The following is a 21,782-nucleotide window of genomic DNA, read 5'->3' as shown; positions in this document are numbered from 1 at the left end:
TGTACATAACCCACCGCTGAAATTCAGCAATTGTGAGAAAGGTATGGGAGACATATGACCACACAGCGGTAATTAAAAACCTGCATCAGGTTACCAATTTCAAGTCAAAATTAAGCAATGTGATTTTCAAATGACAGATTTATAGACCCATAAGACCACGGTTTTACAAAATGTCATCAAAAGGATTTATGTCAATGTCGACCAAGGGAATTTAAATAACCTTGGTGGCCATTATTTACGTTGTGTTTTCAAATTATGTTTTAAGTTGAAATTCAAAAATCGGAAGTACTACAATATCACGTCAGCTCATTTGAACCTCCTACCAAGGTCGACCAGCGGCGGCTACTTGACATATGGTTGGGTAATGTACCTTTCAGTCGTATTTGACGCCACATGTCAAAAACGTGGGTCACGACTTAGCGTGGATTCACAATGAGACATTCAAAGAAGTTACATCGCAGCAACACCGTGACGACAATAGAGTTAAGACTATGATTTACCTCATAGACTCATTGGAGACTTGTGATCACGTGCTGTAAACGCAGTTAGCTTTTGCGAGCTACGACAAAAATAGGTAAACATGAGCGCTGGCCCAGATCACGGCACCGTCGGCGTTAGTGATGGCAAACCGGGCCCTGCTGTGTCATTCGCCGGACATGTCCTGCAGGTTTTCAAACGTGTGAAGGTAGAAAACTTGGTGGCAGGACTAAGCGGAGGAGTTGTGTCAACGCTGGTGCTTCATCCTCTCGACCTGGTCAAAATCAGGTTTGCAGGTGAGGTGCTTATATCAACATACTCTAAACCAGTGGTTCTTAACCTGGGTTCGATCGAACCCTCGGGGTTCGGTGCTTATATCAACATACTCTAAACCAGTGGTTCTTAACCTGGGTTCGATCGAACCCTCGGGGTTCGGTGCTTATATCAACATACTCTAAACCAGTGGTTCTTAACCTGGGTTCGATCGAACCCTCGGGGTTCGGTGAATCAGTCTCAGGGGTTCGACAGAACCTCTGCCATGGAGGTTAAGACACACCCGACTCAACATGACAATTAGTTATGACACGCCTGCTTGGTCATCACTGGCTGGTTCATTTTGTGCACAATTAAAAAACGTATACTTTATACTTATACTAATTGTTTACTTTTTCTCTTTTAATAAATGCGTTTTTTAATGTCTTGAATTCGTAAAAAAATAAAAATAAAATAATAATCATATTTTTATTTTTCACTAATGAAGGGTTCGGTGAATGTGCATATAAACTGGTTGGGTTTGGTACCTCGAACAAGGTTAACAACCACTGCTCTAAACTATTGGATACTGTCAATACTGTATTACAATAAAATGATCAGCATTTTTTTCTTATATAGTTTTCTATTTCAGTTAAAAAATACTCATTTAAAAATCTAAAACAATATCATGAGTACTGAATGTATTTATTAAAAGCTGTTTGTGCACCTATTTAATATCAAGGACATCAAAACCATTGCGTTTTTATTTGATATCATTGATATCTACCTTACCGTGACACCAGCAGGCCAAAAATGGCACTGTAGTGGAAAAACGTGTTATTAAGACACAGTCATTCGACTAATGTTTAATCGTGGTTCTACTAGTGCAAGGGTTCTCAAATGGCAGTGTATCCCCTGGAGGTACGTGACATTTTCAAATCTATTTAAAACCTAGAATCCATGAAAAAAATCCTTCAAAAATAATTGTTAAACTATGAATATACAGTATTTCAGAAAAATATAACCCCATAAAATAAACGTTGTATTCATTGAACTATTTAATTGCATTATCCTAAAATCCCAGAGTCTGACCCAATGGTTGGATCCAGCCATATGCCACCTAGCATCACCTGTTAATCACTTGAAAATGTTATTTAAAATTAAGATTTCTTTTTGAGAACAAATCTTTATTATGATCCCAGAGGAGGTCACTTTTTATGTGGACAAATCTTTATTTATATACAAGTCAATTACCGGTATTCATTTGCTTTTTTTGTTATATCCAGTATTTTTATTTCCAAATAGTGAAAGAGATACCACGACGCAAATTAAGTTCTAAAGTTTAATAAATCAGACCATGACGGCACAGCATGCTGTTTTAAGTCTCTCTCTCTCTCTCTCTCTCTCTCTCTCTCTCTCTCTCTTTCTCTCTCTCTCTTTCTCTCTCTCTCTCTCACAACCAAAAAAATGCTTTGCGTTGATTAGAGTGTATTGGGGGGAGCGGTGGGGGGGATTCACAGGGTGTGCATCACTGAAAAAAGGTTGAGAATCACTGTACTAGTGCACTGAAATGAACAAAAAGAGCATACGAGGTAAATGACCTGAAGCTGGATGTCAAATATTTAATCAATGCTCCAACAGTTGTTAATTCAATAGAATTCAAGTAGCTTTAAGTAAAGCCACCGTGTTATCATTAATGTAGTCAAGGTTAAACTGTTAAACCCCTGTGTTCAATATTATTTGGCGATTATCGGCATAAAACATTAAAACAAACGTTTATGAGTGTTGTGATTGTTTTCCATGATGGCCCATTCACTTGCAAAGACTAAATACACTTTCATATATTTTTGCTGCAGTGAGTGATGGTTTGGAATTGAGACCCAAGTATAATGGTATACTGCATTGCATGAAGAGTGTGTGGCACCAGGAAGGACTGAGAGGACTCTATCAAGGAGTAACACCCAATGTGTGGGGTGCTGGTGCCTCTTGGGGTCTCTACTTTTTCTTGTAAGTCTGTTCGTTTACTTGTTTGTTTACCCGACCTTTTTTTTTTTTTTTGTACCATGACACACTGCTTCATCCACAGCTACAATGCAATCAAAGCTTACGTAAAGGAAGGCCGCCATACGGAACTGAGTGCTACCGAACATTTGGTGTCTGCAGCCGAAGCAGGTTCGTTTAAACTATCCTGTATGTGTGTTCACACACTACCTTTTTGCTTGAACAGTAATCACTGGCAATGCTGATCTGTATTGACTTTGTTTTGCTCCACATGTACAGTAACTTCTCTCACCCTGCCCAAATTAAGTTTGACATCTCAAAACGTCCTTCTGTGAAGTTGAACAGCTGGAAAGCATGTCATAATTGCACATACGATGTCATCTGTGTTCCTCTCGCTTCAGGCGTTCTAACGCTCACCATAACAAACCCCATTTGGGTGACCAAGACCAGGCTTGTATTGCAGTACAGTTCTGACTCAACCAGTAAACAATACAAGGGGATGCTGGATGCCTTGTTCAAGATCTACCGCACTGAAGGGGTGTCTGGTCTCTACAAGGTCAGTCTTCAACTCTGCCACAAGGCATTGTTAATGTAGCCAGTACCATCTACGATCATATTTCCAAGCAAACCCAGAACGGATGCGACTACCACAGTACATTTGACTGCTATTTGCATAATCACCACTAGAGGGCAACAATACTACACTTTTGTGGTGCCCTTTTTTTTTTTCTGATAATCTCTTAAACAAGCCAACGTTCACTCCACTGAACATTGTAAGAATCAGGCCAGTCAATAGCTGTTTTGTTGCACTGTCCTGTCGTTAAATTATAATGGAAAACAATTTTATTTACATCACCGCATCATTTGCTTTTGAATTGGCCAAATGCAAACTTTTGAAATCACCTTTCACTAAGCGCTAATAATATAAGTATTAAGCGCTAATAATATAAGTAATAACAACCATGAATAACATAAATGTGGCCTACCACATTAGTCAATACACAATAAAGCCAATTAAAAAACAACAAATGAAGAAATCGTCTTTTTTTTTGTCTATACAGACCAATTATTGATTTATCATGATTGATTATAAACAGGTCTACACAGTTAAATACAACAAAATATGCCATAACTTTGACCATTTCACTTGTAACAAGTTCCATAACAACGTTGCCAAGGATATAAAATGAGGCTTCAAAATTGTGAAAAATCATGCAGTTGTCGTGTATACACACGCCATGAAAACAATGGTAACTTCCAAGGAGGCTCACCTTCCAAATTAATTCGTTTCTGTGTATGATAATTTGTGCTTTGTGCAGTCAATCCATTATCTTCAAACATGTATGACCTATTTGGAAACAAATCTGTTTTCACTTTATATTGAATTAACCTGCATTGTTCAGTGTGTTAGTTTGCAGTGGTGTAGAACTGTATTGAATCATACGAAGAGTCATACAGTATCTTAACTCCACTGTCTAGCTAGATGAGTCAGTAACCAAAGATATTAGATGTGCAGTTGGTCATCATGTCAGTCGGTGTATTCACTGTTTTATATTCTCTGCGTTTTGATAATTAGTTCAAATTCCCCTGTGACAGCAAGTATTGCATGTTGTGTTTTGCTGTGAGATGACGTTTGAGAAAGTCAATCAAATTACTTACAAGGCATAATCTTAAAGGGTTACGTTCCCGGTCTCTTTGGAACATCCCATGGTGCGCTGCAGTTCATGGCCTACGAGCAGCTCAAGAGAGACTACAGTAAATACAAGAAAATTCCTTCAGACACAAAGCTGGTGAGTCATTTACGGTAACCCCGTGAGCCGCAGACAGCCTCAACTGAGTTATTAGCACCCCACACCTTTCAGCTGACTCAGAGGTAGACCACAGTTGATGGACTTTGTATGTCGTATGACTCACTCGCTGAGACTTTTCTTGCTTCTTCGATCACTCCGACCCATTCGACAGAATGCATTGGAATACATCACGATGGCGGCACTGTCCAAATTATTTGCTGTGGCTACGACGTACCCATATCAAGTGGTGCGAGCTCGACTGCAAGACCAGCACAACAGATATGACGGTGTTGTGGATGTCATCAGACGGACCTGGAGGTATGTTAGCGTGGCTTGGTCAGAACAGTGATGCCTTCTACAAGTCAAGTCTGACCTATCGCTGAGTGGATGAGAAAGATGGCGTGTGTAACTCTCACTGATCCCACTGCAGGAATGAAGGCGCCCCTGGGTTCTACAAAGGCATCATCCCGAACCTGATTCGTGTCACTCCAGCCTGCTGCATTACATTTGTAGTTTATGAGAATGTCTCCCGCTTCCTCCTTGGCCCAAGTTAGCGAGGTCCAACAGTAAACAGGATACACAATTGCGTAGGTGCCAAACACAGCAAGAGTGACTGAATGGCCAGTCAGAATATCAGTACCCGGAAAATGAACCTCAGTGCATATTGCACTGAAAAGGAGGGCTTCAAGTGTCCTTGCTGAACCTCTCAGTGCGGTTGATTGATTTCTGACCAGTGCTGCACATTTGTGCTGCACTCTTAAGGATGTAATGTTTTTGGGTTTCTTTTCTTTTTTGTCTTTACACAGATGTGAAAATGTCTGCAAAGGACTTCACAAAATTAGAAATGTCAAAGTTAGATTTTTGTAGGATTTTGTCTGAAGAATGAGATGCGCTGTGGATAATCAATACAACTTTAAGTTATCCATTTTTAAGAATTCACTTCATGTTAAAATAAAATAAAAAAAGGATATGTTGTTCAAACACATTTCTATTTTATTTATATATGTAGCTGTTCTATACCTGGCACTTTTAGTTGTTGCTATAAACATAGAACTGCACTCTTGCCTGAATTGTCATGTTGATTCATAGAAGAAAAGAACAACGTAAGCAGGTTATATTTCCTCAGTTCTGCTTTGGAGAAACAAATATGCACCCTCAAAATTCTTCCTGTGATTTATTTTTTGTTTGTTTCTTTTTGTTTGGAGCAACATCTTGTTTCAATTCAGCCTGCTTCGCTTTGTCATTGAATATCTATTTTATATGGTTACATTTAAATTTGCATCTAGTTTAACCCATGTCTGTCCCATGTATGTGTATATAAAACACGTGGCACAATTGATCAAACAAATATTCCCTGATCGCAATCACACGACACGCAAGTTCCCGCCTGCAGGGAAAATTGAATCGAACTTAAACACGAGCGCGCACTGCAGCACAAAGTGCAGGTCGTTTTTGATTTACCCATTTGTGTGTGTGTATTAACAAATACAGCTTAACTAAACGCAGAAATATAATTGAAAGCATGTATGTTCACTTTTAGAAAAAGCTTAAAAAGATTTTATTAACACTGAAAGTGCAATATAAAAAAAAAAGTCAAATGGGTACGTTAACATATTGGCAGTTACTGCCGAGAGCACCAGCAAACAGAAAAATTACAGTACAATACAGTTTGTTATTCCTGGTAAAGTGAATGGCCTGTCAAATCGTAAATTCTGTCCACAAAAAATGAAGTTCCCATCAGTGTGGTTGTGAGGCATCAGCAAACCGTATCAGCTCATTTTGGAAGACGATATAACATACTCTCATACGAACCGGGGCTGACCCCATTCCTCTTATGTAACTGTTTTTATTTGGGAAGCTCTTCGATGATAATCCTGGAAACCGAATTCCACCCCGTGGATGCATCACCACGGGGATAGTCAGCGCAGGTCCCCACCCATACAGCCACGTCCACCAACCCTGCTTTGACACCCTCACACAGTCCTTCCACTGACACAGAAAAAGAACAGAGACAAAGACAGGACATGTAAATTGTAGGGAACACCCAAAATGCATGACCACAAAACTGGTGTATTGTGATGTGACCTCTCCCAATGTTGACTTCCCAGGAACCATAGAACTTAATGGCGCCACATGAAATTTGTTTTTCCCTTTTAATTCTGGCTAAGTTAGGTGAACAATGTGACTGCTCAGGAATTATCCACAGTGGCGGCTAAAAAAAATAGCTATAGTGTAAAACGTGTATATATATTTTTTTCTTTTGCCAATATGTGTACATCTGGATTCCTTTGTTGCTTAAGAGGACTTTAAAAATGTTTTTTTTCAACATTTTTAATAAATTAAAAGATATTTTTTAAATGCCTGATCTTCTCTCATCTGAAAGTGATGTCATCTGGCCCGATTTCTGATCACGTGATTCGGATCGGTACATCCCAAATATCAATCCATCCATCCATCCATTATCTGAAGGGCTTTATCCTTACAAGAGTCGCGGGCGTGTTGGAGCCTATCCCAGCTGTCTTCGGTTAGTAGGCAGGCGACACCCTGAACTAGCTGCCAGCCAATCGCACACATACACCAACAAGCAGTCACAATCACATGACGTGACAAAAGTGTTCAATTAACCTACCGTGCATGTTTTTGGAATGTGGGAGGAAACCGGAGTCCCCGGAGAAAACCCACACAGGCACGAGGAGACCATGCAAACTCCATACAGGAAGGCCAGGGCCCGGAATCAAACCCTGTACCTCTGCAATATGAGGCGGACTTGCTAGCCAGTCGACTACCGTGCCGCCCATCCCTAATGTCATTTATAGGACTGTAACTTTTTATAGACCTCACTATTAGCGTGTGTAGTAAGTACTGCATCTCCAAACTACGAGAGTCATTGCTGTTTAAAAGTAACTGATGGTGTTTGCTCAGCTGACTTCCACATAAGCAACGTGAGTTCATTTCCACCCAGTAAAGGTGTGAATGAGTTTGTAAAATGTCTATCTCTATGTGGCCTCTGATTGAATGGCAACCTGTTTGGAGAAGTGGGTCTGCCATTTGCCTTAAGTCAGTATATACTGTATGTCGGTGGACAGAGTGTGATGCTACCGATAAAAGTGATGTATCTGGTACGCATGTCCACATACATTTTTTTGGGCTCCCTCCCACCTAACCGAAAGTAAAGTGAAAAGCACAATACTCAAAGGGTTGAAAGGTGGTGAAATATTGAAAATATATGAAAACCTGTAACCTGCTGTCCCTGAAAGGGTTAAAGAGACCCACTGAGCACAGTGTGGAAGATGTCACCCCAGCCACCACAAGAGGACAACTGTTTTCCTTTCAAGTTCATCTCTCTATTTTCTATGTCCTCATTAGGGTCACAGGTGAGCTGGAACCTACTCCAAGTGAGTTGTGCAAGAGGCAATTGAACTTTTGGACAGTAAACATACCTGAGGATGTTCTGTGGATATTGATGGTTGAGTTGAGCTCTGGACTGCCTTGGTCCAGGTATATGATGGACTCTATGGGCAGTGGGGCCGCGCACTCTGCTCCATTGAATGTGAAGTACCACCTTTGGCAACATGCGTTCTTGCACTTGAGCCTGAGGGAGCCACTGAAGAGGACTCTGAGGGCGCTGTCTGAGCGCAGCTTGGTAAACGTACAGTCCTACAAGACAGCGCAGGAGATTGGCACGTTTGATGTCATGATCTACTCGGGGCTGGAAAAAAAAAAGGTCAAATCTACATCGCAATGTAGTAAAATGCTATTTTCATTTTGAAAAATAAAAACCTCATAGGGCTTTTTTTTAATGTAATACTATATTATCTATTTATTGATGCAGTGAAGTGCAGACCACACTTCCATACCACAGTTGCATGAAATATAAAAAGCTATGCTTTAAGACTTTGCTTATTTCGGTGTGGAGTGGAGTGCAATGTATGAGCAACTAGCACAGACTAAATCAATACTGTAGCTTGAATATGACTCACAGGGAGACAATGACAATTTAAACCATTCACAGAAATTGGGTGTTCCTGCTCCGGTCTGACCAAGTAGCTGCTGAGACTGATACTTGTTTCCCATCTGCAACATTTTCCAGCCGCATAATACGTGGCAAATAATGTCAGTTTATGTAGTGGTGGTTACCATATCTTTTATTACTTATTTTTATAAATGCATTTCCCATTTGCATTCTGTCTCACATGCAAATTGTACTTACAGCTATTTTTCCGAGGTCGATCCCATAATTCAAGGAGTTCCAGGCACACTGCTTGTAGTTGGGCCTCCAGGGCTCCTCGAAGAGCTCATTGATACATTCGCCCTTGTCCCCTTTGAGACCATCACGTCCAGGGATGCCTGGCGTTCCCGGGATGCCGTTGGCGCCAGGGTTTCCGTCTCTGCCGGGGGTTCCTGCTGGACCCTGCATGCAGCTGCCATACTACCGGAACAAGCAAATCGGGGTCGAAAGTGGATGTTTAGAATTTCATCTGTCAATTATGTTCATGATGTAACTTTGTGCTTCCTGAGAGCTAAAGTCCTTGCAAAGTGAACACCTGAAATTAGCCAGCTAGAATATTTGAAAGTCATAGAAAATTACAAACGACTACTGGGTTGACATTGGTGTGTAAGCAAAAATGAAAATAAGATGCAATGGGACCGGGAACAACCATGACGCATATGAATGACATATTGCCATGTTGACAATAGGATTTGAAAGGCTGGCTACAATATTACTTTGTCTGGGCACGCATCTCTGTTGTGTTCATGGTCTCGCCGCCATATTTAAAGAAATGTTACATCTTACTCAACCCGACTCAAATACATACACAGGGCTGCTAAAAAAAGACCTATTCAAAATGAAGACCTTGGCCTGCATGACTGCCTAAGTTCCCTTTGTCCTGAAGATTACATTGTCAATCATAAAATGCATGGACAATAGTTTATACAGTTGTTCCATTTTTAGCTGAACCTGAAATCTTTATTTATATATATTCAGATTTTATGCGTGATTCCCATCCATAAGGACAGGAAACAAAAACTGACCTGTTGGCATGCAACAGTTCTAGCTCATGACCATAAATGGATGTCTGACGAACTGTTAATGCATTTTGCTGAACGAGCAGTGTTTGCATGACATTACGTTGAAAAATGCCATGAGATGAGAACAAAGAGCCTTTACTCCACATCTCCGTTTGAATCCCTCGGGTGGCATCTAAAATTATACTTCAGAAGATGAGCATCTGGAAAAAAATGCCTCCATTAAAGGGATTTGTGGTGTGCTAACATCAGCTGGGGAAACAGATGGCCGAGGGTCTGTTTTAGCCATGAGTGGTTTTGCAGGATCGATCTATTGATGTTACATCAGTTCTGAAGGAAACTGGGAAGCGTGTGGTCAAAAACAGCTGACGATGTATTTTCTGGAATATATCATTGAAATTTGTCCCCACTATTTGACCAAGTATGTGCTCTACAAGATGTTTCAGTGGTGGTTTGATTTACATGAAAATGAAGAAAACATCTCTGTGTTGAATTTTAGTTTGACATTCACAGCAAACTAATGAATGGATCCACTGTCCACTCGGCCAAACTGCTGACTTTTATACCGCCTTGGTGCTGCCTGCATGAATAATACTGAATATTCCAAACGCACAGCCCGTTACTGTCCAAGCATGAAGGCTGTATTTGGCCCAAAGTTTTGAGAACTCAGATGAATTTAATGCTTCGGCTGGGACACACTGAATGGAGGACGGCAGCACTCCAGGGTGAATACAAAAAAAAGGGGGTTGAGGGTATTTTATGATAACCATGCTGTTTGAACAGAAATATCGACCTCCCCCCAGATAGCCAAGTGTAATTTGAGTTTCCAATGCCACAAGATTACGTTGTAGAACAACATGCTGTTCATCATTTCCTTCCACTGTGGTGAGAAAAGTGCAACTCAGAAGTACTAAAGGTCTTTAGGGAGATTATGAGAGCAAAAATGGTGCCTCGAGGCTTCTCAAAGTGTGGTGTATAGACTTCTAATGGGAGGTCTGGAAAGTCTTGGCCAAATAAACAGTTTCACTTTCATTTGATAGATGCCCAAGAGCGGACAGAGAATGTGTGTGCATTCTATCCCACCGGTGGCCACCCACTAGGCTACTTATAAATCCTATTCTTGCAAGGATTTAGCCTGATTGGTAAAAGTGCATGAAAAAAAGAAAGTGATGAGAATATAAAGCATATCTTTATATGGGGTCCATTTTTATGGCATTGAAACAGATGTTTAAACCGATAAAGTATAAAATAGATCAAGAGGGAGGCCGTATGCTTCCCGTTTGGCCTTATTTCTGTCACCAAACCATAGCTGAAATAATAATAGAAAAACCAGCTGACCCCGCCACATTTCCAAAACTGTAGCACATAATTCTAGGGGCCAAAATAAAGATAATTCAGCGCGGACTCACATTGTGGCCATTTTTTTTTACTGTAGCCTGTGGATTTGATGTGGACTATCAATTCAGTTATCTCAAACATCAACGTGCGCTTATTAACTATGAATAAAAAGTGACACTCATCCTGGACGCAGCACGCTGGTCCACAAGGTCCCCCCTCCATGGAAAATGCCACATCGCTTTATCGTGATGTCGACCGAGTTATTGGCAATGTGTCTTACCTTATCAGCGTCAGGATCCTTTCGGTATCCTCTACTTCTCACCTTTTCCACTCCAAACACGGGGAAAGTCAAGCAGACGAGCAGCAGCAAAAGGCGCTGGGTTAGAGGAGACATCATACGTTGCATCTAGCTGAGAGCTTTTGAAAAGTCAACTCGCATCCAACTTTGCACTCTTTGAATGCAGGGGGAGGGCAGGACCAGCGGGAAGGGGCCAGCCAACGCTCCTGAAGAAAACCGTTCCAAAGCAAACAGCCCAGCAACACACTCATGAGAGCATGTCCCACATTATGACCAAATGTCTGCACTGCGACATGCATGCCTGGCGATAATGGCATAATTAGAGGGGAGGAGGACATCAATGCACGAAAGCCAATGTTTTATTTACGTTTAAATCTTTTTTTTTTTTGGTATAAAAAGTACACACAAAATTCGAAAAGGTACAATTAAAACAGTTAGGAAAGCAACAGCAACAAAAATGTCACAAGAGTAAATACAATAGAAAGCTGTAGTTCATTATCCGCATAGGTAACAGATGACAGTTCCACAAATGCTCCCTTTTAATTGGCCAAATTTAGACGACGTTGACACTTCAACGGAAAGGTTACAATATTTTAAGGAACACAAATACATTCCTTGAACAGTAAATTAGACAATGAATCAAGTACTTAAATGTTATATCTTTTAAAAATGATCCCGTAACAAATTTGCAAATGACCATTTTTCAATTCCTTTTTTAAAATAAGTAGCCTTTACATCGTCATATTATCGAGTTTTGTTTCCACTGATTGATTTTTCAACTAGGACGCCAACGCTGACATCATGTTCAACATCTGCTTTTACCTTTCAAATTGAGAGCAACTTCTCAAATTAAAAACACATTTAAAACCAACATTCACTGGACAACAAACACAGTTAAGAGCTGAATAACTGAAACAGAAAGAGGAAAGATATATATATATATATATATATATATATATATAAAAACATAGAATGACAAACATCTTAACTCCTTCTATCACGACTTATTTTTAAAGCAGGAACTAGACGAGAGAGACAAACTCTCTTTAAAGGAATACAGTACATAAAAAACACACGGGGGCACTTCCCTCACATTGAAGGTTTGGAAACATCATGACCTCACATTAAAATACCCAGTGTAGTGACTAATTCGTTTAATGGAGGGGGGGAATCATTCTGCATTAAGACTTCCATTGAGCAAAAGACTTAATGTTTCAAATCGATCCACAGGTAATATAGTAGTTGGCATAGAGCCGTACAGGTAAAAACGTGACTAAATTACCACATCTCTTCAATCCTCCCAGAATGCAGAAAGATAAACAAATACTTTAGAAATTGTGGATGTAAATATTACATTTTGGCTGTGCACAATCAGTAACATTTCCTCAACTAACGGATACAATCAAGTTCAAGCGAACCATAGAAACCTGCCGTCAGTGTACGGGGACATTTTGTTAACCGAGTGTCTCAGCAGTTGCTGTCATTTTTGTCCTTTTCCTCCCCAGACACCTTGGGCACCAACTGGTGGGTGGAGTCCTCGATGCTAGAACATGGACTCAAAGCTGAATCCTGCTGTATGATCGGAACTGGTCTGACCTCTGACTGCTCACTCTTTGGTGTCATCCTAGGACACAAACGAAGGTTTCAGCATAATGGAATGGATTACTTCATTTTCCATGAGTTCCTTGAGGAAACATTTTTGAAACAGTGGAGGACTAGTATCCCAGAACTGATTGTGGGAATCCAGAGAAGACAGTAATAGTCTTTCAACAAATACAATTTTGTTACAATTGTGGCTTTAAAATAAATGCACTGACTGGAAGAGAACATGTGTGCAATAACAAATCAACTTACCTTGCATCCGGTACTCTGCTGTGTAAACTCCCCGACTGGCAGCTCACTTTACCGGAGCTCCCTCCTTTGCTACGTCTCCCTCCCCCTTCTCGCTCCCGCTCCCTGTCATCACGCCTGGCGCTTCGGCTTGAAGTGCCCTTGCCCTGGGTATGGAGCTCATGATTTCCCAGAGGTGAGGCTCCTGTACCAATGGAGCCATCGGTTGGCGTGGCGCCCGTGCTTGTGCCCATAGACTTTGAGATGACCTTGAGCTTGTGCGAGGTTGACTTGTCATGGTTCTTCTTGTGCTGGACACGGCTGTTATGCTTGAGGAAGAACTCGCAGGACTCCTGGAGCACCCGGCGGCTCTCGCTGATGGGACTGTGGATCACGAAACATTGAGAAGAGTGGCCAAAAACTACAAATGTCTGTCATCGATGCCAACATTGACAAAACGTCCTTACTCTCTTTTGCGGGTCCTGTTGAAAAAGTAGGCCCACTCAGAGCAAGTCTTTTTGCTGCTGACCCAGAACACTGCAGATATTCCAACAACCAGGGTCATCAAATACTTTACAAGGAACAGAGAGAGGTCCGGTCGCTCATGCTCGGTTGCCTGACATGGAAAATTAAACAAAATACGTATTCAATAAGCAGGGGAACATTTTACATTTATGGAATAAAGTCTTAGGCACTTGGCTGAAACTTTTTTTCCATCCATATCATTTTTTTGGCACATCCACATCATAGTTCTCAGATTGGGGGTTTGAATCTGGGCTCTGGCCTCCCTGTGTGGACTTTGCATGTTCACCGGTGTGAATTTTTTCCAGGTGCGATGGCTTCCTCCCTCATTGCAAAATCATGCTTCTTACCGGAATTTAATTGCAAACGCTAAATTGTCCATAGAATCAGAATCAGAATCGCCTTTATTGTCATTGTGTAGCATACAACGAAATTTGGGTGCCACTCCTTCGTGCATTTCGTAAAAAAAATAAATAAAATTGAATAAAATAACGGTTTAATAAATACATAACTCAACAACACACAACAGCAGCAGCAGTAGTGGTAGTGTGGACTTGAGGCTTATATTGCACGCAGGACACATATTGCACATAGGTGTGAGAGTGAGTGGATGTTTGTCAATATGTGTGCTGCGACTGGCTGGCAACCAGCTCAGGGTGTACCTCGACACACGCCCAAAGTAATCTGGGATAGGCTCCAATTCACTTGTGACCCGAGAAAAGACTCAGCAGAACAAAAAAAATGTTAAAAATGGACTGATGGATATTGCGTTACTGGTACAATATTCTACGGTAAAAAAAGAGAATGCCGATAAAAGAAGTCATAGAATTCATCTTGAGTTGGGTCAGCCACATTCCTTTAGTTCTGATAATGATACAGTAAATTAATCTATTGGTTGAATTGTAATATAGATTTTCCGTTTATGTAATATTTTAGCATATTAACTCACCTCTGTTTTGTACAAAGTACTTTGCATTCATTTATATGCAATTTGCATTTATCATCAGGGTTCATGCATAAAATACCAAATATATGCAAGTGAGGTGCAGGTATTATTTTTGTTCACTTGGGCTCACCATCCTCGCCTTCTACACTACTTGTAGTATCTGTGCCCATCTGTGATTGAAGACATGTGACTTTAAAAAGCACTGCAGCTTTTCTCCACTCCACCAAGCGATTTAGAAAAAAAATACTCCATTCCCCTCTTTATCCTTAGCTTGTTCCTCTACTATACCACCTGGAAGTGTTGCAGAGGTACGCTTACCTTATATGAGCAGGGGATGCTGTATTCTTGGCAGTGGTCATTGATCCATGTGTTCTCCCAGGTGCTGCGTTGACTTTGTTCGTAAGTGTAGCATGCTAACAGGGTGACCAGTGGGACCAGGTAGAGGCAGCTGAACACACCGATTCGGATCATGAACTTCTTGAGTTTCCCCTGGTTGCGCTCGTCATGCTGGATAACCTGCCGCACGTGGTTCAGAGAAATGATGCCGGCAAGGATGAGGAAGAGACCGACGATGACGCCCACACACAGTGGAGCGATAACAAAGAAGCGCAGGGCCTCCAGATCGTAAAGTCCCACGAAGCAAACTCCGCTGATATTGTCCCCTTCAACCTTGTTTAGAGCTAGCAGCATGACCGTTAGCGCTCCGGGGATTCCCCAGGCGACAGAGTGGAACCACACCTAAAGGCAAAATACACAAGAGACCTTTGAACAGCGTGCAACATTACCCTGACTTGATGCACATTAAAGCCTGTCACTTCTGATCATACTTGAAGCCTCAAGTTAATTTCAGTCTTGTCAGAACAGGGCCAAATCTTTTCAATTGCTCACTTTTAGACATCATCTTTTAATCTTACCGCTTTCTTCTCTATGGCTTCACAGCTCCACTTGGGTCCAGCTGCCAGGAACCAGGTGATGGTGAGTATGACCCACCAGATGATTCCAGCGATCGAGAAGAAGTAGAGCAGCATAAAAAGCAGAGTGCAGCCTTTGCTCTGAGAGCCCAAGACAACTGTGTCCACACCGCTGGGATGGACTGCCTTGTTACAGGCTGCACTGTTGCCCAGCAGGAAGCCAATGAAGTATATGAGTGAAACAAAGCTGTAGCAAACTGCATAGAAGATTATGGGGCGCTCGGGATAGCGAAAGCGTTTGACATCGATAAGGAAAGTAAGGAAGGTAAAGAGAGTGGCGCCCAAGCAAATGATGGAGCAAACGCCAATGAAAGTCTTGGCAAATTCAATGTCGTGGGGTTTAAAATACATATTGGAACAAGGTGGAGCACAGTCCTGAGTTCCAAGGAATGATGCGCCGTGGCCAGCTTTGGCTTTTAACTGCAGTGGGCACCAAAAGCCCAAGTCCCTCCTCGCAAATGTTGAGCTCATTGGGGTGGTTGCAGGAAGCTTGGAGTCATCTCCAAGGCCACATGAGTCAAGTCTAGCACAAAATAAATGGCAAGAATTTCTTTTGCTTTTTTCCCAATGGACTTATTTTGCATGACTCCTGTGGATGGGTCTTACTTACTTGTCGCACTGTAGCTCAGGAGGCCAGACAATTCCAAAAATCCGAATGTTCTCTCGACAATCGGACATTACAGCCTCACAGTCTTCTCGGCAAGGCTGAAGCACTGTATTCTCCTCAGTGCATACCGGGAAAAAAGCCTGGCACAGGAAGTGGTGAACATTTGGGGAACAGCTAAGCCTTGCCAATGGCATAAATGGCTGCAATGACATGAATGAAACAATGTTCAGAATAACTGCAGAGATAAATGGTTAAGACCAAAGCAAAGATACACCTTGTGTTTTATGACAAATTTGGTCTTGGTTCACAATGGCTCTTTTTGGACCAATTACTCTGGAAAAGGCATAGTGGTAAAAGTTGGAACACCACTGGGCAGCGTAAAGAATGCAAATTTCTAAAATATATGAAAAGGGTTTAAAAAAAAAAAGGATGTCTGACTCCATTGTTGAGCAAGATTGACAAGAAGGATCAGACATCTTTGAACTCATAAAACATAAGTTTCACTTTTTGAAACAAATTCTTTAAATAAATTGACTTTTCCCTCATTATTGAAATTCTTTTGGCATCCACCTGTCGTGCCTTTGAAGGAAACGGGGGAAACTTGACAAAAACACATCGGGGAACTCAACACCCCACGATTCACACAACAATGTCGAATACACTTTACACCAAATTATAATCATGAAACATTTTTGTAGCGACTGCCAGCAAATTATAAATTGATAAAAAAATATTTCCAAAGGTTTTTATTGTGTCAGTGGCATTTCTGAGAGTTTTGAAAGGCATATGTATCGATCAAGTCTTATATTTACAATAATAAAGGTTTCAATGTTGGCAAAGTCAAATTCCAGACTGTTTTCATGACCAAGGCATGTGCTTCGATTGATCTGATATCATCACTATGCTGCTCCATGCCCTGGTGCCCAATTCTAACAATGATATATCTATAAAAATACTTATCAGAAATTTCATAAAGTTGTTCTTTTTAAATAGAATTTTCACGTTTAGCTTTCTGAAAATGTGTATGAGTACCTTTGATCTGTTGCGATAACTCCATTATGGTTACTATGACAAGAGCTGCTCAAAGATTACTTTGAACAGAAGGCCAGGACATATTAAATGATGTGTATATGATCAGCAATACAGATTTAAATATGTCAAATCACTGAGGCGAACAGATATTCTCTACAATAATAACTTTTCAAAGTCATTCCGCATTTCATTATCACTCATTCTTATGCAACGTTACAGGACCCCCCTGTGTAACGTAGATTTTTTAAAAATAGAACTTGTGAACATTTCGGACAAATAAACACTTCTGTAGTCATTTAATTATTGAGATTATATTACTGTGTGTGTTGTTTTTTTTTTTTTTAATACAGTACTTCCGCATGTCTGAGTTTAGAGTTGCGTGCCTTCAGCGTAGTACCATGTTGTGTCACAACATGCTCGGCAGCCCTGAGGCCTACTGGAAGAGATGCAGCATAATTCAGAGCAAGAAGAAGAGACTAAGAAGGTCCCCAATTTACAGAAGCTGGTTAATGTTCCCACACAGAAGAGACAATACAGCATTGTTGTATGTGTTGCTGCTCTGTATGTGTTAAAGAAGCAGTTGTTTGAAGGGTTAGAATTACCATGACTTTTAAGCTAATTTCCTTCAGCCCGTCTGTGGAGTTAGACAAAATCATAATTTTGTTGAACAAAATGGGGGTTTACTGTATACCATGAAATGAGGCTAAAGGTTGGGGGACAATTCCAGAGTAAAGTATTTACATTACTTAGATGAGCTGCAGTTCTCAACAGCATCACACAACGAGCCATTTACTGCTTAGGATGTATATTCTGTTACCATATGGGTGGCAGGAAATTAATTTGGGAACATAAGAGATTCTTGGCAAGCGCAGCGCTTGTTATGTGCCTGACATTATGCACTGCACATCAACTGCAATACTATTATATCATAACATACAGTGTGTGGACTATTTAGAATAATTGGGAACTCAGAAACCACTGCCAGTCCAGTAATATTTGTAAGCACCATCAACACAGACTGCTATTGAATCTCCCCCCGCTCCCACTTTGCTGAAATCCAGTCTGGCAGGTAGTCCACATTTCTGCGAGCTATGTTTCGTTCTCACAGTAAGTGTCCTTGTTTCTCCCCAGTTGGGGGTTGAGGAATCCTTGTCAGTGAGTTCCTCTTGCAAAGTTAAGAGGGAGAAACTATCCATATGTGGTCAGCAGTTGGTAGAATTTTCGACTCAAAAGTCAACATCCTCACCTCGAGCACTCCTACAACTTGAGGTTTCTCAAATGATCCTGCTTTGTTAACAGTATGCCATTGGCTGCTTCTCACTGTCTTTTGTATTCTCACACTTCTCACTTTCAAATACTGTACAAGTGAGTGCTCATGGAATGTTGGGCCATGGGCGATACAAGGGAAGCTCTACTCCAGAAAATCCTTTGTGGTAGGCTGAGCTGTGCTCAGACTGAATCTGACTCCTGGTTGATTACAGGGCCAGACTTTGATAAGACACTGCATACTTTCTTAGAGGAGGTATGACTGTGTGCAGTAGATGAAACTAGTGAGTGATTAACAGAGAGAGTGCTTTCAATGTGGTATGCAGCACAGGCTTTGTGTGACTCTGGGCGTGTCCATCCCCTTCCTGAACAAATCAAAGGGGTCCATACAACAAAGCCGATCATTAGTTGCCTGTGGCTAAAGCTGATGTGTAATCAGAAGCCTTTAACTTTGCCAGATGACACACTCGAGATTCCCTCAGCACGTAACCATTCATGGTTGGTTGCGCTTCTAACACGTACAACCCAAACCTATTGCCTTTAGGAATGTGACATGATGCAACTATCATATACGTTCGCCAATAAAACAACAATATACCTGTATTAGCAACATCACTCACATGCTGTAAAATGCAATCCACATTGTAATTACACAGCGAAATCGGACACGAGTGCAGAAATGTTTGCTCTGTATTTCCTCAATGAGATGCCCTCCACTCTAACAGACACTGTGCCCTCGTTGACCACCAGTGAGTCATGCATTTAAAAAAAGAAAACAGAAACATATGCCTCCTTTCCTGTGATTACACTAACCATATTTTTTGGACCATAAATTGATTTTTTTTAATAGTTTGGATGCTTAATAGTCGAGCCATTAATAGTAGAGCGTGCCCCGAAAGCCACTATACACGACCTTTTTTTCTATTTTGCCTCAGGTATCATTCAGGCAGAGGTTAGGCCATCAGCATTTGACAGCTTAAGTTTTGCAGTTCTTGTAAGTATATGATTACCATGGCCAAACATTGTTTCTGTCCCTGACTGCTTTTTAGCAACAGTTTAAGAAGTTTTCTGGTCGTCACGCTGCTTTCATGCAGAGTACAATTTACGCTATCCATGGAAAGCTTCTTGAAACAGGATCTGTTCTTGACAAAACATGCAGCTATAGACTTGCTACTACCACAAGTCATGATAACACCGCACAGACGTTCACGCAAAGGGGTGGGAAGGGTCGATTGGGAGGCTGCACTGGAACTCAGCATTGATAAACTCTCGATGGAGCAGATAATTTGGAGTGACATATTTCCCCCTCCCACCTTCCAGTGAGCATCATAATCTTCATCTTGAATCCTTCGAACAAACAGAAGTTGTGATTGGTGATGTTTTATTACCTTTTGAAGCATCCTCTGAATCAGGCTTTTCTTAAGCCGAGTTCCAGTGCAGCTGTAATAAAGGAGGATGAGCCTGGCTTTGCGCGAAGGACTAGCCTGCACATTCATGGTTTCATCAAGAACAGATCCTCTTTCGGGAAACTTGCCACAGAGAGTGCAAACTGTACTGCACGTTAAGGATGGATGATTATGTCAATCGTAATTATTTTGACTGAGATTGAAATAACTGTTAAAAAATGATTAGGTATTGATTTTTCAATGAACTATTTATTCAACTACTAAACCTCAACTATCGGTACTCAAAACCATCATCAAAGCCCATTCATCCCTGCACATTGAACACTTTTTTAAAATCTTTTTGTCAAGTACATGTAAATATGTGAAATTCAAGGCTCTTACATTTTCATTCTCCGAGATTCATACTTTTTATTGCCTGCATCTTTGCACACATTGAAGACATAAATAAGCACTACCCTTGGGCCTCATCTCTATCATATTTATTTTACGTTATTTTATTTTCACAACTGTTGGGACTTATTGGGCTAACCTGGGACCTCAGGGATTGTATTTTGTGCCATGTCAAGTGGAAATGTGTTGGTATAAAAACGAAAAAAAAGGATTGGATCTTTGTATCATTGAAAGGGAAATTCCTTGACTGCGTTTGGCTGGCAACCAGTTCGGGGTGCACCCTGCATACGGCCCAAAAACAGTTGGGACGGGTTCCAGCATGCCCACGACCCACGTGAGGATAAAACTTTTTTTTTTTTTTGGGTGCATGCAAATACTTGTTTTCCACTTTCTTCCCTCCAAATTTTGCTGCTACAAGTGTGAATTTGTCCATTGTGAGACAATAGAGGTTTTCTTATCTTAATGGATGGAATATTCCTTGGATCCTTTAAAACTCAACTTTAGATATAACTTGAAAGGACAATGAAAAAATAAAATCAGTGCGAAAGTAATTCTATACTAAAATAATACCAATTAGGAAAAAAAAAAAAAAAAAACGACAAATACCGGAAGTTCCTTTGTATGTTGGCAATGTGGTGTATGGATGGAGTACAACAATGAGGTGAGAAGAAAGTTTGAAATTGAGCTCTATTAATGAAACTGGCTTTTCACTGATTGGGGAAAAAAATGTCTTAGTGTTACGTTACCTATGTGTATGAGTTTCCACATAATTTGTGTGTGAATATTCATAATTGAAAGGAATATCACTTCCGAAGTTGATGCTAATTTGTTCTTAGCATGTCAATGAGCAATTACATTGACTTTAGCATTCACGCTAGAGATGTTTTAAAAACAAAGCATGTTTTGAATTTAAATATACAATGGGCTGTAATTATTTTTGTTGAGTATTTAGTTTTGCAGTAAACTCCAACTGGTTGTCATTAAACACATTAAAGCAGGCTCAGGGACAGCAGAATCACATACACTACATACTTTCAAAATGTTGGGAATTTGTAAAGGCACCGCACTGCCGTTCACATTGTTTTTCTTGTATTTTAATGTTTTAAATATCGAGAGGCAAAAATTGAAATCTGATTATAGGTTGATTAATCGTCCCATCCTGCTACACGTTGGATCAGTGTGGCGGCCATTAAGCCTCTCAAACTGGTGCTTAACTGCAGTCAGGGACGGAAAAATTTCTTGGCAGACAGCAATTCTGCTAACATATGAAAATTGAGTGGTTCAACATTTGAGTTAAAAGTTCTTAATTAAAATGGATGGACAAACCTCTGAGTGTTCCTGCTGTTGACCATTATACATACATGGCAATGGCGAGTGATGAAAAAAGCGGAAGGGGCGTGGCCTGGACGGGGCGTGGCCGGGACGGGGGCGTGGTTACTTACAAAAGTGGCACTAAACATGCTGAAGATGAAGTGTATTAAATTTACACAGTTTGAAAATTGAACAGAAAAAAATCCCAAGATCGCCACTATTCTTTCAAGTGAAAATTTGTGCAATTTTGCCTATGCATTCCTGGTGAGCACCAATATGTAACTCCAAATTTGCTGCTCAAAATCAAAACTAAAAAA

At 40.7% G+C, this 21,782-nt stretch overlaps 3 protein-coding genes across 4 annotated transcripts in view; 1 reads left to right on the top strand and 2 right to left on the bottom strand.

Annotated features, from left to right (window-relative positions):
* Nucleotides 1-299: 299 nt before the first annotated feature.
* Nucleotides 300-5,487, top strand: LOC109507089 (mitochondrial folate transporter/carrier). The gene is made up of 7 exons (XM_019856256.1): nt 300-773; nt 2,586-2,736; nt 2,816-2,901; nt 3,132-3,286; nt 4,407-4,520; nt 4,693-4,838; nt 4,951-5,487. Exons 1-7 carry the CDS (start codon nt 581-583, stop codon nt 5,072-5,074), a joined length of 969 nt encoding a protein of 322 aa, XP_019711815.1. The 5' UTR covers nt 300-580; the 3' UTR covers nt 5,075-5,487.
* An 859-nt stretch (nt 5,488-6,346) lies between these two features.
* Nucleotides 6,347-11,428, bottom strand: cthrc1b (collagen triple helix repeat containing 1b). 2 transcript variants are annotated; one of them, XM_019856258.1, is made up of 4 exons: nt 11,209-11,428; nt 8,731-8,949; nt 7,961-8,177; nt 6,347-6,509 (listed from the first exon to the last, which is right to left on the bottom strand). In XM_019856258.1, exons 1-4 carry the CDS (start codon nt 11,290-11,292, stop codon nt 6,367-6,369), a joined length of 663 nt encoding a protein of 220 aa, XP_019711817.1. In that variant the 5' UTR covers nt 11,293-11,428; the 3' UTR covers nt 6,347-6,366. The 2 variants fall into 2 exon arrangements, with proteins under 2 accessions (XP_019711817.1, XP_019711816.1); XM_019856257.1 differs by having other exon boundaries at nt 11,167-11,419.
* Nucleotides 11,429-11,657: 229 nt separating this feature from the next.
* The window catches only part of fzd6 (frizzled class receptor 6), a 13,994-nt gene continuing 3,869 nt past the window's right edge, over nt 11,658-21,782 (bottom strand). Inside the window, exons 3-8 of the mRNA XM_019856252.1 lie at nt 16,064-16,260; nt 15,397-15,976; nt 14,801-15,220; nt 13,482-13,630; nt 13,039-13,398; nt 11,658-12,808 (exon numbers count right to left, since the gene is read on the bottom strand). Of these exons, the coding sequence (XP_019711811.1) occupies nt 12,652-12,808; nt 13,039-13,398; nt 13,482-13,630; nt 14,801-15,220; nt 15,397-15,976; nt 16,064-16,260 (1,863 nt within the window). The 3' untranslated portion in view covers nt 11,658-12,651. The remainder of the gene's footprint in view (nt 12,809-13,038; nt 13,399-13,481; nt 13,631-14,800; nt 15,221-15,396; nt 15,977-16,063; nt 16,261-21,782) is intronic.

This window comes from Hippocampus comes, unplaced genomic scaffold, assembly GCF_001891065.2.
Source record: "Hippocampus comes isolate QL1 unplaced genomic scaffold, H_comes_QL1_v1.1 scaffold327, whole genome shotgun sequence".
Taxonomy (NCBI): Eukaryota; Metazoa; Chordata; class Actinopteri; order Syngnathiformes; family Syngnathidae; genus Hippocampus; species Hippocampus comes.
Note: the sequence above shows the minus strand (reverse complement) of the source record. Positions and strands in the feature narration are given on the sequence as shown.